The 16,566-nt window shown below is 40.0% G+C and overlaps 1 protein-coding gene across 9 annotated transcripts in view; it reads right to left on the bottom strand.

The window, feature by feature from the left end:
- The window catches only part of stxbp5b (syntaxin binding protein 5b (tomosyn)), a 39,946-nt gene that overhangs the window by 19,148 nt on the left and 4,232 nt on the right, over positions 1–16,566 (bottom strand). For all 9 annotated transcript variants that reach the window (XM_080414667.1, XM_080414671.1, XM_080414668.1 and 6 more), the window contains exons 3-12: positions 12,646–12,727; positions 11,979–12,079; positions 10,144–10,278; positions 5,524–5,587; positions 4,063–4,146; positions 3,326–3,449; positions 2,263–2,341; positions 1,007–1,161; positions 826–898; positions 484–631 (exon numbers count right to left, since the gene is read on the bottom strand). In XM_080414667.1, the coding sequence (XP_080270793.1) occupies positions 484–631; positions 826–898; positions 1,007–1,161; positions 2,263–2,341; positions 3,326–3,449; positions 4,063–4,146; positions 5,524–5,587; positions 10,144–10,278; positions 11,979–12,079; positions 12,646–12,727 (1,045 nt within the window). The remainder of the gene's footprint in view (positions 1–483; positions 632–825; positions 899–1,006; positions 1,162–2,262; positions 2,342–3,325; positions 3,450–4,062; positions 4,147–5,523; positions 5,588–10,143; positions 10,279–11,978; positions 12,080–12,645; positions 12,728–16,566) is intronic.

The following is a 16,566-nucleotide window of genomic DNA, read 5'->3' as shown; positions in this document are numbered from 1 at the left end:
TGAAGTAAGTGGAACTCGAATCATAGAGTGAAACATTGCAGAATAACGCGATCAGAGATTAAACAATGAACGCGCGTCCAACGCGTCTAACGCGTCGACGGCCAACTGGACAAACTAGCAATTGACGCGTTATCGAGTCAACCGCAGTCAAAGAGTTGGATCCTCAAACTTTCTGCTAAAACAGCCAAGTCCACCAAAGGGGGGTGGAGTTAGCTGGTTTTGCTGACTCCAGGCTCCACCCCCTTTTGACCTCCAACCTCAATGTGAGCTTTGAGGTCCATTTAGCTGTTCTTAACAACGATGAACAAAACTCCTAACCTCCTAACTCCTTTTGTTTTTGTCATTTCCTGAAAAGTTAACATTTTGGAGTTAGCTGGTTTCTGCCAGACAGCAGAGATATGCTTGTTGAAAAACCTAAAAAGCCCTGAAGTAACTACAGCATTTATATAGAGTATTTGTGTTCCATCCTTACTATGGGCCTACCTTCTTACTGTAACCTTGTCTCTTTTGCCGGCAGCCAACAGAGTAAAGTGCAGGAATCAGTTCCGCGGGGCAGTCAGCAAAGTATTCACAGCAGGTTACTGGTGATTCATGGATGGTTATAGGATATGGATTCTCAAACATTGGGTACCTGTCAATACAACAATGGCATTACAATCAAGCTGGCAATGTTGAATACGTTTTCGTATAACCATTGTTTTTCAGTATGGATGGGAATTTAAACTATAGCAAGACTAGACTAATCTATCTGGCTAACGTTTACTCAGGTAGACAACAACAACAATACTTTATAATTACAAAATAATTGTATGACCACATATTCACCCAATCTGTCCAAGATCGATTACAACTAAATCCTTGTCAAGCAGGACCACGACAGCATAAGGCTCCTGGAAATCTGGTAAATCAGCAGAAAAAACAATATATTAAAAAAGGATCTTCATACATAAGTCCCCTAAAACACAACAAAAAAGAAATCTGCCTGGAGCCATGCATGGGAACGTACCATTGGGATATGGGGTTTCACACAGCGTTAGGAAGTCGACAATGGGGAAGTCCATCTCCAGTACTGTAGTACTCTTTCCATGCATCACTGTCAGACAGGATCTCCTGCCGACTGTGTCGTAAGACAGACCGCCAGACAGGACCATGAATGCGTCTCTGTACACAAGAAACACAAATAGACAAGACACAGACACACACATGCAGAGATCAAACATGTACAATATATACACATAAGGCCCACAGACAGACACACACATACCTGTACACTTTAATAGTTAACATTTTTAGTACTGTTTGTTGTGATGTTGTCAAGGAAGTGTAGATTTAATCAGGACTAAGTGGATATACAGCAGAGGGACAGCTACTGTAAGTTTTACTGTTGCAGCTTCTGGGGGGTGTCAGGGTCTACTTCAAAAATACATCTGTGATGGATATTCATGCCAACTTAACTCCGAAGACAAACCGGCACTAAACCCTTCCCTGTTATATCTCAACAAAGTTCCTCCTAGATAATGCAATAAGACATGGAATAGTTAAATGTTAGCTATGGATTCATCCATATCTGAAAATTACATAGCAATTCCTTTCAGCATACAGTAAGTAAATGCATCTGTAGCTACCTGTTCTAGTTGCACACATGCACACCAACTAATGTTGCTAGTTTTGTGAATGTAGAGTATTTACTTGTTAATTGTTAACAGTTTTTTAAATCACTATTATTGGTATAATTGTTAATAACCAAGTCATCATCAACATCAATTTATTTTAGTGATAGATCAGAACGAGCCCAGAAATAATGTAAGAAATAAATAAATAAAATATTGTTATGTACTGTACAGCTACTGTACAGCAAATGCATGCCATCTTGACAGAGCAACCAGAAAAACTACTTCCGGTACAGGACAGGAGAGTGTACAAATATAACCAAATGGTTACATTTGTACAATCTCAAGAGTTAAATTAACACTGAGGATTTTACTGTGTACAGTCAGTTTTGACACAGGATGGGTGGGAACTCACAACATGTCAGCTCTTAACAGTACACTTAAGAATTAGAGAAGTCTCCCTTCGTCAGGTTCCCCTGAGGAAGACCACTGGTTGGTCTAAGCGTTGTACTAGTTTGCACATTTAAATTTATTCTGAGAAGCAGCTGCCTGTGCGGACTTCTTTTATTCTTATATGTTAATTTGTTGTCCTGCACAGCGACCAACATGGATGTGCATAATAATTCCCTTTGAACCAGCTCTGCACACTTACCCAGCCCTGGTGGTTTTATACTCCACTTTGAGGATAGGCTTGCATGGTTCTGGCTTCTTTCCATCCTTAGGTTGCTTTCCTGGTGGAAGTAACACAGTATAGATACTCAAATTAAGACGAAGATGCATAGAAGTACACAAGGACATTGAAATTCAGATTCAATAGCTAATCGCAGTGGTTCAGAACATTATTCTGCGAACAAACCTGTTAACTTTGGGGCGAAAGAGTGAAATTAATATATTGTTCATCTATTACAATTATACTTGTTCCTGATCCTGTCAGAAAATGTGCTGATCAACCAAGCTTTCTAAGCATTTGTTCTGTGCATTTGTGAAAAAGACGAGAGAGGACATTAGGTACACAGCCTATCCAGTCCCCAATACAGTAATAAATGACACAATCAGACAGCCAGACAATGTTACCCACATTAACCCTGGCATCCTTCCATCCCTATTTTGAGAACATTATCAAAAACTTGAAGAGAAAAGATAAATAAACGAAAATAGCTGATCTACAAGCTCAGGTTGTAAATTGGCTATTTCTATTACATGATGTACAACAAAGTGTATAGGGCTAAAGTTATTAATAAAGCTAATGCAATGAGCACTACAGAAGACCTACATGAGAACATGTGCACAACATGAGTAGTCAACTCATTATTATTTTAAATCATATTAATTAAAAATATAAAACAGCCCTCCCAGTAAAATGTATGCATTGCTACTTATAAAAAACAAAATGTGCACAAACACGAAGCGGACCCATATGGTACAGTACATATGCTGTCCATATGTCACACACACACATGGCTATATCATCTGACCAATGTGCATGTTTGCCAATGTGATGACTCATGTCTGTTGTATTAACATGCAAATTTAAATGTACTAATGAGGGGGAAAGCACTGGTGTCATTACAGGATAAAACATTGCTTCTCCAAATTAATAATAATGATCACAACATCTGGCCAATTAATTGGGGTTAATATTGTAGCCAAAACTGTGCAGTCCCAGTGTGTAGGTCTGTGTGTAGGTACGCATGCATGAACACAATAGATCTTACCATGTGGTGTGATGGTCTGTGCAGGCTTGGCAGGGGCTCGTATATTCCATGTGGTCAGAGTGCCATCAGAGTGGCTGCACGTAAATTGCTTACCCTCATGATGCCAGGCTACGGAGTGGATTGCCTGATAAAACACGGACAAACACATGCCTGAGATAACAGGAATACGCTTACATTTTTCTCCCCTACTGTATGTCCTACCCAAATTTGTTGTTATGCCAATCAACCCATACTAACTGCTAACCAGTTCAGTTGGGTCTGGGTAGGGTGTAAACAACCACATGTCTCCTCTGATACACATGGAGTTGCCAGCCGATTCCGTTCACCTGAGGAGTTTCACCTGGAGGGCGGGCGTAAAGCATGTGGATGAACACGCCAACCCTCGCAATTCTGCTCCCCAGTGAACACGCAACCCAGCCAAACTGTGGGAGTTGCTAGAGCAGCGACAGAGAGTAGCGACTGCCAGCTTCCCACAAACAAACAAACGGACAATTGTGTTCGCGAAGGACTCGGACCTCAGTCTCCACGGTGGTGGGCAGGAACTTTACCCTTGCGATATCAGGATGCCCCTGATTAGAATATTCAATAATTGTGTCCTATAATTGTATCCTTATAACTTAAATTGGGAGGATTCAGCGTAAAAATATAGCATCCACATTGCAGAGATAATGATGAGAAAACCCCCTGGACGACCTGGCGTCCCAATATGACCTGAAAGCAAAGGAAATATGCCTTACCTCATCATGATTGTAGCGGTAGTCAGCCTTTTTACACTTCAAGTCCCACAACACCACTATCCCGCACTCAAATCCAATCAGGATCTGGAATAACAAGAGAAGTGGGCAGAGCTCCAATGATTGCCATACAGACCGCATACTGCACATAGTAGTACTGTATATCGTCGCTATCAGGCAGAAACCTTGTATCTCCATATTTAATCTTTATCCGTTTTTTTCATACATTAATGCCACTTCGTAGTGGTACATCAGTGTCCACAACAGTGTCCACTAAAGTAGCGAACATAGCAAATCTACAAGCTCAATACGTGTCTCATCACGATGTTGTGAGCTTGTAGATCTGTTACGTTCACTATTTTTTCAATCTTTTGAAAAATGTATTAAGAGACACCAGGTTGAAAGTGGTTAAGTGGATCAGTGGGTTTTATAAATATTTATATTTGTATTAGCAAGCGCTTGTGACTAAATAATAACGACATTGGATCCATTGGAACACAGATTGTTTTTCCCATTCAAGGTTTACACCTGACAACGACAATCAGTCTGGAGGAGTCAACCTGACCACATTATCTGTGAAAATGCACGTGTCACATTGGCAAATGTAGACTAAACATTAACTGGTAGACAGAGCTGGCAATATCGGTCTGATATAATCATCTCTTGTGCTGCTTAGGGTGAGTGCTTATGCAGAATCCTGTCTAGGTATCTCAAAATATTTTGTTCCAGGGACCTCCAGAAGCAAAGATTTTAGTTTAAAATGTTCGCTTTAAAAATATATATATTCAAAGATTTGCACACATTTTCACAGGATTTGACAAAAATAGCAGATCTGCTGTCACACACACACTCAGAGGCAGCTAACAGCTAGGCATACTGAATATAAATGTCCCCATAAGGCTTACAAAGAAATAGGAGAGGCCGTGCCACGGCCTCTCCAGGTGGTCAAACGTATGAAAGCTAGGGGAGGGGGGGGGGGGACGATCAATTTGACCGGAAAATTCCGGGAAAAGCTTTCATTGTATTATATGGCTATTATTTCATTTTTGGGAAAAAAACCTTTTCATAAGGGACACCCATGAGATATTTTGGAAAGGTCAAGAAATGTAGTTCAAAATGTCAAAATCAACCATTTTGACCGCTCTGGCACATTAGTGTTAAACACTGACAGAAATTTTCAGGTCAGGATACCAATTTTATCCAATCAGTAGAGCGAACTCATATAGAATACAAGATAAACAAGTGAAATTTTAAGGGATTAAACAAACACATTTTTAACTGGAATACAAACTGATGGTATTTCTGGGGTTCTCTCTCCTGACTGGATGAAATTAATTGTAACCCACCTTTCTAAAGAGCTGGAGAGACGGGGATACATTGGTTACTGAAAAACAGCACAATTTCAGTTCTAGATTACTAACTGATGTCACTACTTGTATGTTTTAGTGTACTGCTGTGAGGTACCTTTCCCTCATCCATGGGGTTATCACTGATGTGAACAACAGGCCCAGGGTGTGTCTTGGTGGATCTGTGAGGTTTTACAGGAGGGAGGGAGGGAGGGAGAGAGGGAGAGAGAATGACAAATGGGTGCAACAGTTAATCGAACAATTTAATCAATTAGAAAGAAATAATCAATTTGAATAAAATAGTCACAAATTCACTGGTGAAATTTAGTGAAGTACATATGGAGTGTGATACTGTATGAATGTAAGCTTATCATATAAAGACATGTACATGTCTTACAAAATACAGTAGTATAGATGGACTGTTAACACATTGATTGCCTAGATCGAGTTAACTCGTTTTTAGAATCCATCGCTTGATTGCCTAGATCGAGTTAACTCGTTTTTAGAATCCATCGCTTGATTGCCTAGATCGAGTTAACTCGTTTTTAAGAAATTTCACCCAAAGACCAAGGAGATATGATTTGTTGAAGATCTAGACTCCTATCCACTTCCTTGTTAAAGGTAGGGTAAGTGATATTTTTTGGTTAAAACAAAAAGTATTTTGTTAAAAGGTTAAAATACTATATTCTGATAGTAATCATTGCTATAGAGTGTTTGTTCAGTAACAGATGTCTCCCCGTCTCTCCAGCTCTTTAATAAACAGAAAATACATTTTTCGGTAGGTGTCAAAATCTCAGCCAATCAGGAGAAAGTACCCATTTTTAAGCTTAATTTGAATAGTGTTCCAGTTAAAATTTTGTCTGCTCATTTCTTAGTGTCATCACTTCCAATTTCACTTGTTTAATCTATATCCTGATTGAGTTCTCTGTCCTGGTTGGATAAAATTGGAAATGAAACTACAAAAAAAAAGAAAAAAACTACAAAATACATTTTCTGTTTTATAAAGAGCTGGAGAGACATGGAGACCCTTTATATGGACAGGACACTCTATAGTAACGAGCTCTATCAGAACATAACTTTTTAACTTAAAACTTAAAAATGTTGTATCTCAGCTCCTGAGTACTTTTTTTTTTCAATGTAAAAACCCTGGCATGAAACTGCAAAAATTCTGAAATAATTCTGGCAATCAATGTGTTAAGTCCAACAGGGCTGCAACAGTTAATCAGACTAATCGATTTAGCTGATTACAAAATCAATTAGACTTTTTTCACCTCAATTTGTTGATATATAAATAAATAAAAACCTCTTGATTAGTCGATTAACACATTGAGTGCCAAAAACTGTCCGGACCGTTTTTGAGAAGCTATGCGCTATGTGCCATAAACGGTCCGGACCGTTTTTGGCGAATGTTTTTTTTTATATATTTTTCCCATGTGGGGCGCTCTAACGAAACTTTGGGATCCTCCAAGGAGTCTCTAAGAAGGAGAGGCCGGATGTGGATCCATGTCAAAAATGCTTCCGGTCGTCCGCTCCAATGTTAACTCCTTGACTAAAAGCTTAATATCTCCTATTTCTTTTCAACGTGGTGGAAATGAGCCGTTTTTGATCGGCGATCACTCTGCAATGGAGGATCGCTTTAGAAATATTATTGTTCCAGGCGTTAGTCGGGACCCTCCGCCGTCTCGCACGCAGGCTTTGTTTACATGCACGTCCTCGTCGGGGCTTCTACAGCAGTGATGTTGCTAGGTTTTCAATGTAATGGGTCCCGGGACCCACAGGTGGTCATTCAAATGGGTCCCAGAAACATTTTATGGGTCCCCAATTACACGTCTCCCCCCCCCCCCTTCTATCGTTTTCTTTGATCTCCAATCTCCATATCTTCTATGTGTGTGTGACTGTGTACATTATATCCTAATGCAGTGGATCTCAATCTTTTCAGGCAGCGACCCCCCAAAATAATCATATTTGAACTGGGGACCCCCCACCCTGAGAAGCGCTTGGAATTAGGAGTTGAGGCATTTAATTTAGTTTAACTCAGTTCCACAGATACATAGTCAAAATAGCAGATCTACAAGGTCGTTTTTTGTTTTTTTTTAATCTACAAGCTCACAACGCCTTGCGTGTAGATCGCCTCTTTCTTATATTATTTCACAATTTTGACCGTATTTATAGTATAGTTTGTTGATTAGTTTGGATGCAGTAATAGTCTTTTTTCTTTTCTTTCTTGAGGTATTAAAAATATCTTAAAAGTCCTTAAATTGTGACTTCACTGTCATCTGGGGATCTGAAAACGACGTGTCGCGCGTCAGTGTTTCGGCTCGCGGGTCGGTTTGGTGCGCGGCTCGCGGCTCACTTTGCTGCTCGCGGTTTGGTGTGCGCTCGCGGGTCACTTTGGTGCACGGCCTAGATGTACCCTATTTTAATAAACCTCTGGCACACGATGTGTTAATTGAAAAAGTCATCAATAGAATAATCACTAAGAAAATAATCGATAGTTGCAGCCCTAGAATGAAATAAGACATTTAGTCTATAATTGCTCAGTAAATTTGAGATAGAGACAGGTACATTAAAAAAATAAAAAAAGTTGTTAAAAAAAAGAAAGTCACAGAAAAGAACACAGCGGCTAATTTCAAAGAGCAGACCAGCTGAGAGAAAAGAAAGAGTGTACAGTAAAATCCTCAGAGTGTACAATTTAACCAAATGGCCAAGTAAGGTTCCATTTGTACACTCGAGAGATACATTAAAACTTTGCTATATGAGAGAAAAGGGAGATGGCATGTGATGAACGACAGGAGGTTCAAACAGGAAGACAGATTGAGAAAGAGGGTCGAATGAGGGTCTGTGCGAGATTACAGCAGCGGCAGCGGCGTGTGGAGAGACAGTGTTGCCGTGACAACAGAGAGCGAGAAGGGGCACCGGGGGGAGGTCTAGTCTAACTGCAGTGTCACCACCGAATGTGGCCTGGCGCCAGTAAGATAGTGATCTCATTATTACTGCTGCAGATGAGTCAATATGGTCTAATCAACAATGATGTAGTGAATACAATTGTTGGCAAAATGTATATACTGAGGTGTATCAAAACGTTAACGTTAACTCAATTATACATCAGTATAGGATTTATTCAAATTGTATTTTCTTTAAAAGGCCATATTATCTCATCTGGCAAATTGCAAATTCAGAAATGAGCGAGGCATTTGATTTAATGTTTAGGTTTGTGGATTTGGTTTTGATTCTGTTGGTTGGGCTAGACGAGCTCTGTGTGGAAAAAGTTAGTCAACCAGTGCCACAAACTGCATAAACTTGATGCTGGAATATTGTGTGTTAAAAAATAGACACAAACAACAAAATAAGTATCAAATAGCACACCAAAATAAGTACAAAGTAAAATCCATAGTGTTAATCCATTTGTAACTCAGAGTGTACAAATGAAACCAAATTGACACGTAACCAAATTTGAGTGTACAAATGTAGTCAAATGGACCCTTACGGCAGTGGATCTCAAACTTTTTCAGGTCAAAGACCCCCAAATGTATTTGACCACGGACAGACTCCAGGGATCGCCATACAATATCTGTTCTTAAAATATTTCAGAAGCATTACACATTTAATCTTTTTTTCTACAAGTGTCGCATCACGATGCTTTGTGAGTTTGTAGATCAGCTATTCAAATAGCCGATGTATATAGCGTTTAAACGGTTAAACTGATTTTGATGCTATATTAACACATTTTGCTGGGGACCCCCTGGAACCCCCTCAAGGACCCCTGGGGTTCCTGGACCCCACTTTGAGAACCACTGCCTTACAGGTCCATTTGGTTACATTTGTACACTCCGAGTTAAATGAACACTCAGGATTCTACACTTTGGCTTTTTCTACAACAGTCTACAATTTACATCCCTACAATCAGACAGGGAAAAGCATTTCTCATCTCCAGCGTCTCTATCTGAAGCATTAATTTGAGTTGGCACTGTACTTCAGCACCATGACACTGCCAGGCCTAAGATCTAAGACAGCAATTTATCACATGCCAGCCGCAACCTCACCGCGAGGCAATGGTATTTTACAGTATTTCCAATTTTAGTTCCTAGTATTATGTTTTACCATTACACAGCATCTGATGAAATAATCCCTTGTATTATTTAAGGTCAGCACCTATTGTACCGGTCCAGGACACCAAGGGGTAACTTGGATGGCATAAAGCAGTGGTTCCCAAACTTTTTAGCTTGAGACCCAAAAGAGAAGTTTGATGTCTCCCTGGGCCCCAAACTTGAGAAAAAAGCCTAGATCTGCTATTTTCACAATTTCTTAAAAAAATAAGAATATTTTTTTTAATGTATGAAGTTATTTTATATTTGTTTTTAAAAGAGATTTACTTACGACACATAAAAAACCAAATGGGTCCCGACCCATTGTTTGGGAATCACTGGTATAGAGCATGTCATTGGGTATTATCAAACACATCCTCCAACCTCCAAAAGTACATTCTGGTGTCACAGAACCACCCATCGCCACATACAGTACACTATGGGAATTTAATTATATGTATTAATCTCCGTTAACCGGACACTGATGGCATTATATAGGCCAAAGCTCACATTAGGAGCAGAAGGCACAGTATTGCACATTCCTTTGTCCTTAACAACTTCCGGGTTTATTTTCCGGTTTTTCCACTTCAACCACATAGACATGGGTGAGCGAAAGAGAGAGGGGGGGGAAAAATAACTTGGGAGAGACTCACAGTTCAATGGCTTTGTTCCACATGATGACGTAGCCTGAGAGAGTGAAGGACTCCACGTTGACGATGTGGATGTTTCCTCGTTCTGTGCCAATGTAAAGCCATTTACTCTGGAATGGGATATGGAGGCACGTGATCCTGCAAAGACCAGACCAGAGATCAGTGTCCATCACAACAAGCCAGTCTTGTCATTAGCTCATGATCTCATCATTCCTGTCCCTTATCATCACAAGTGGTGAATGACAACGGTTTTCTACTCGAAAATCCCTGCTTTGGGTCTACTAGCTGAGCAGGCCAGTAGAGTGGAATACAGTAGTCATAAACACAACATATGGCATTTGGTGAATGCTTTTATCCAAAGCGCATTAGAGCACCATGAGTGCATATTATTTTTAGCACGGTGGTCCCAGTGGGAGACAAAGCCCCGACAATAAAAGAGCAGCAACGTTCTACCCATTGAGCTCTGCAGGACCACAAAGAGGCGTTAATAGAGGATTCGTCTATCATCTTTTTTTAGATAAAAAACTAAAAGCAGGATTTAAAAGATTACTTAGTTAACAATATCAATGTGTCACATGCATGCATATTTCTAGACACATTTTGGAGATTTGCTGTTGGTGATGGAGCGCAAATTAACAAGATATGTTCAGACAATTAACAGTTATAAAGCTGGAGTATGTCCAGCTTTGCCATGGCTGCCTCCAATTGACCATATTCACACAGAGGCCATTTTGTGGGTGGGAAACCCCACACCTTCGGGGTGGTTTTAAACGTTTAGATGACACTCTTATCCACAGAGAGCAGGTGTCTTGCTCAAGGACACATTGACAGGATACATGGCTGTTAGGCAAACCCTGTGAGCTTTTGGTTACAGACTCTTTCTAACTGCTAGGTCATCCTACCACCATACCCTTTCTGCTTATGTCAAGCTGTTTCTGTATGTTTATTGTCATTAGGTCACTCAAAAGATCATTTATGTACATAGTCCCATCTGCTCCTGGACTAGAGATGTGCATGACTGACCAAAATCTAATTATAAAAAATCGACTGCTCTGGTGACTTTTCTTTAAGCAGTCTCCTCACCTGCCTCATACACTTCACCCCCATTAAAGATTGAACAGACTGTCAACCAAAATGGATGATGTGGACAGCCAACGTAACCAGGTTTTTGTTGGAAAATGTTCTGCCAGTATTGAGGGTAGAGGCCATTCCCATCTGCCAAAGCAGTGTCAGACATTTTCAGTTGATGTTGCAGCAAACAGAGATGACCTCTGCATGTTTTAGTGGCTTTTAAAAGTTTCCACGATTCTAGAAGTCCCTTTGCAATTTTTATTACACATGTAAAGACCCCTGAACGTGGCTTTCGACCAATTTTACTAGATAGATTAATATTCAGACACAGTCTGTACTTGAGAGCAGAGCACATATGGTCGTTCAGAAGTACAGTTACAGGGCTGTCATGTACAGAGCTATAAAATTATGGAAAAATCCTCCAGCATACATCTGGGATGTTAATTGTGAGACATCTTTCAAGTAGTACCTGAAACCATACTTCAATGAATAAGACTTAGGCATAATAGTGATGTTGTCCAATTTGTCTTGTCATGTGAGCTGCTCATATAATTTACTGGGCTCATCAATGATTGTTGTTGGGTGTCATTGGCAATTTGGCATTTTGTAATTGATTCAATTTGTTTTGACATGTAATTCAAGGTTGTAATCTGACTTTTCATTTACTGTCATTATAAAATGTGGACCCCAAGAAGTGTTGCTGCTGAGTTGTCAGCTAATGGGGATCCTTAAATAAACAGATGTTATCTTTTATGAACCCTTCTTACCTCTCCCTGTTGAACTTGAGAGAATGCAAGATGGCTGGAAGCTTTTGCCTCAGGTTCCACAGGTGGACACTGTCATCGGCTAAGGCACTCACCAATGCCCCCTGGGGGTACAATTTAAAAAAGGGAAATAATTTCATCCACTTTATCACTGTATAAATGAAACATACTGTGGCATGACTGTGGGGTTTTGTGTTATGCAAGAGGAACATGAGCACAAAACTAAGAGACCATTACAGAGACTCCAGGTCACAAAAATAACATTACTGTTTAATCAATCTGTTCACTAAAAGCTCATTTCACACAGCAAGAGCAGATTCATGGCCTATAAACATTGAAGAAGCACTGCTAAGTAGTGGTAATGTTGCCTACTAGCAAGAAAGCAGGACATGGACGGATAGATGGAAGGAAGGAAAGATTTAAGTACAGAAGGAAATAACGAAGGAAGAAAGGAAAGCATAAGGAACAAAGGAAGGAAGGACAGAAGAAGTATAGAAGGAGGAAATGGTGGATTGTTGAAAGAATGGATGATGGGCAGATGTGTACACTGGACAGAGGGACGAGTGGTTGGGTGAATGGATGGACAAACAAACAATGTGTTTGCAGGCAGGCTAGGGCTGCATGGGAATGAGACATGCACCCCAATGACAAACAGAGGATGACACCAAACCTCGTTAATGAGGAACTGGAGCTGGATGACAGCAGCACCACTCTCATGCTGGCAGTAGCACTCCACACCGGCACGGCCAAAGCTGAAGTTCACCACAGTCAAGGAACAGAGGAGAGGTAAAAACAGCAATAGATCTGAATCCAGCGACACACAAGATCAAAAATACAAGAGGTAAAAGGTTGTGCATTGTTGTTGGGTCATCATATCAAACAAAATCTAGGCCCATTCAATTTATAAAAGAACAAATGGTTGTTGTTGGGTTTTTTTTTTTCAGCCTACGACTTCATGGAAGCAGACATTTGGTGGCAACTTGGCCAAAAGATGAAAGAAAAAACCTACTAATAACCTGCCTTCCTCATTTATTAATATCTCTAGTATGCATTAGCCTGTATGGCAAATTGGTCATGTCTCTTGGCTAAGCCACATCTATCCATCCATCCATTTGACTCTAAAGTACAGGTAATTTAGCTGCCTGCTAAATTTGTCTGTGCAAAAACAATCCGGCCAACTATTAGGGCTACAGTCTACAGTGGAGAACACCACATAGAAATAATAATGCACAGCGGCTAAAGGTAACTAGGTAGATGGCACTATCTTTATCATGCTTGGAATAAACATTACTGTATAACCAGCAAAGTGGGAGAAGCTATAGAAAAGAACAAGAAACGAGTACCAGCTGATTCATTCAGCTGACTGACAATAGTAGTCATGCCTTTTACCACAATATGAACATGTTTTGTGCTCTCCAAAAAAGGTTGAAAGTTATATCAAGAACAACAAGACAACATCATGTGGTGGTTCAAAGATGGACATCTTGGAATCAGAAGGTTTCCGGTTAGATCCCCGGCTACTCGTGTCAATGTGTCCTTGAGAAACACACTTAACCCCTAACTGCTGCCGATGAGCTTGTTGTCATCAGAATGGAGCCCCCGCTAGCGGCTCCTAGGAGTGGTAGGCAACAGGCGGCCTGTGGGCCAGAACTGGCCCGCCAGCGATAATATCCAGCCCGACAAATTATTTTTAAAATAATTTACAATAGCTGACTGACAGTCCCGGTAGGATATGGACAGCAATAGCTTTGAATTGATAAAATCAGGTATGATGAACAAATAGTTCTATTTCCATTCTTTCAACTTTCCTCTTGAAACTTTTGGAAGAAAAACTTCTCACGTTTAAAAAACAAAACAAAGTTGTGTTTCAAATGCCTTAAATGATACATTGTTTCTGTCCGTTCTAAAAGACCTTGAACCATGAAAGAGCTCTTGTTCGTAAAGGAGTATGACTGTCTCCAGATAAAATGTTCTTTTGAAACATTTTGATGAACTAAATATCCTCTAAGTGAAACATTCAAGGATGACGCCTGCACAAAAAGGATTACATAAGTATTTCCTTGTGCACTGTAGCATTTAATTCCACATACTTTTCTATCAATTGTTATACCACATCTTTATGTAGTAACTTTTCTAACAATACAGTTAAGTACGTTTGCCGACCTTACTAGGCTGTCCTGCTACTTAGATCCAACCCGACTGAAGTGGTTTAAACCAGGGCTCCAAACCGGTTCGAGGAACAAAAATGGAGCAGTATCTCAACAGCCTGTACTCAAATTTCCAATGAAATAGACAGAGTTATGTAGGCCAAGTCATGCATGGCAAACAAAGGCATCAGGAAGAGAACATAAAGACAAACAGAAACAGAATTCCCCAGCTCTGGGAATGTCCAGTTGTCTCCAGTGTTATGTTAAAGCTGACACAAATGTAATGACATGTCTGAACAAAGGATTAATAAAAGATATGTACAAACCGGATTAACAAATATATCTCTTAACAGGATTACCAAAGCTACACTCAAACAATCCCACAGTGCCTTAAACAAACTAAGGTGGGGTCTTTCAGCACAGGCTCATGATTGAGCATCCTTCTGTGGAAGGACAGACACAAACACAGACATACTATAAAATCCTAAACACTGGCGCCAGCCACAGGCCATTGGCAACCGACATCACTTTCACCGCTGACCTTTACTACCTACCTAGCTCGAGCTTCTGGCTCTGCCAAGTTCTGCACAACATTTGTCGTAATTATTGATGTGTATTGAGCATCCATTCAACCACAGTGATGCTGGGATTCATTAATGGTGTGAATACGTTGTCTAAGGAATAGAGGAGCAGTCTAATCAGGAAAATGTGTAATGTATCAACTAAGTTGCCGTCCGCTGTCCACTGTCCAGTGGTTTGTTTGTGCTGTTAAAGCCTGATTCATACTTAGTTCAGTCGTGTGCCTGTGTCACACACGTAAAATAGCGGATCTACAAGCCGACACGTCGCAGCACACACCGAGTAGTAACATTACAGTAGCATTTTCATTTAGCTTATTTAACAGTTAAAAAAACACGTACAACAGAATATATACAATATTTGAGAAATGCAATTCAAGCGGAGAATCAAAACCCTGAGAGGTTCCCAGAACTCATCACACAATAAATAGAAAAGAAAATGAATATGACTATGTCATAAATTAATGAAAATGTTAATTAAGTGGTATTGACACTGAGAACTATGTCGTCCGTTTATATTTTATTGACACAAGTTAATGTCCATTTACTCTCGCTGTATTATGTTACTGTACAGTACACCAACCAGACACCAACTCACAAATTCCTACAAACTGTAAATGTTCCTGGTGTTTACAATGTCTCTACCACAATGTACTGTAGGTAGGCTAATGGTTGTTTGTCTGGGTGCTTTAGGCTAGCAGAAAAGTAGAAAGATAAACCAAACCAAGATTTTATCACTGTGGCAGAATATTTCCTCTTCCTTGTGTACTGAGCTGACTGAGTGATAATGATTAGCGTCAGTCTGAATTCACAAAACAGGCAACAGCTCCATGTTAAAACCACATCATAACGCATCATGTGAACAAACTGTTCACATGCTCTGCACCTCACTTCTCATAAACAACTCAAAAGTCAAACTCAAAATAGAATCTTAGAGGCACAATAAGCCAAGTCATACTGACCCTTGCCTAAGCCCACAACAACATCTTGCAAATAAGTTACACACATTATCTGATACGGCCAAAGTTTGAGTGGTTGGCAGAACTGATGTACAGTTTTATAAGCCCAATTTTCTTTTGTCTCAGCTGTTATAATATTTCATTAGGGGTTCAAGCCTGAAGGGCTGTAAACCTATTGTCTTTGTGCTAAATTTTCTTCTTCTGCCAACTGACACAGTTTTGCAAATATCTGTGATTTAAGTCAGGTCTTTGTACTCTAGAACAGGCATACAGCACGGAATATTTGTTAACTGTAAGTTTGACGGTCATTGTCACATAACTTCGAAATCATTTGTACCTAATTTGGAGATTTGTCATGTTTCTCCAACAACCAGTGTTGTGGGTGTAAGAGAGATCGCTTTTGGCTCTGCTTTGTTTAGAGGCCCCTCAATGTGTGATTCAAATTTGGGGTCGATCGTACAATGCATTGGCATTTATTGTAAATTATGCCAATTATAGCCAATTAGAATGGAATATGAAATATCTGAGTTATATACAGTACGTTTATCAAAGGATTCCAAAGAGTCATTTTTAGTATTATAGTAGTAGCAAAAAAGTGTGTTTTGAAGAAAATGCCCAGAGACGTAGTTAGGAAATGGGTATGGCCTATATGGGGAGTTGCATCATGATCAAAGGATATCCAGGGGAAAGGTTTTGACTGTACAACCTATAGTTCAAGAGTTAAAGGCCAAAATGCGTGGTAGGAGGCTGATCTGAAAAATTTGAGGAGGTATACATTTCTTGGCCTACTGGTGGTGTGCACGAAAAGTTTGACATTGATCTGTCCAGCGGTTTGCGAGATTAGCTGTGTACACACAGACATCGACAGGGGCAGAAACATAATCTCCGTCCCCGGCTTAGCGGAAAT

This window comes from Gymnoscopelus braueri (genome assembly GCF_963280865.1).
Source record: "Gymnoscopelus braueri genome assembly, chromosome: 19".
NCBI lineage: Eukaryota > Metazoa > Chordata > Actinopteri > Myctophiformes > Myctophidae > Gymnoscopelus > Gymnoscopelus braueri.
The sequence above is the reverse complement of the archived record's forward strand: the minus strand, read 5'-3'. Positions and strand labels throughout refer to the sequence as shown.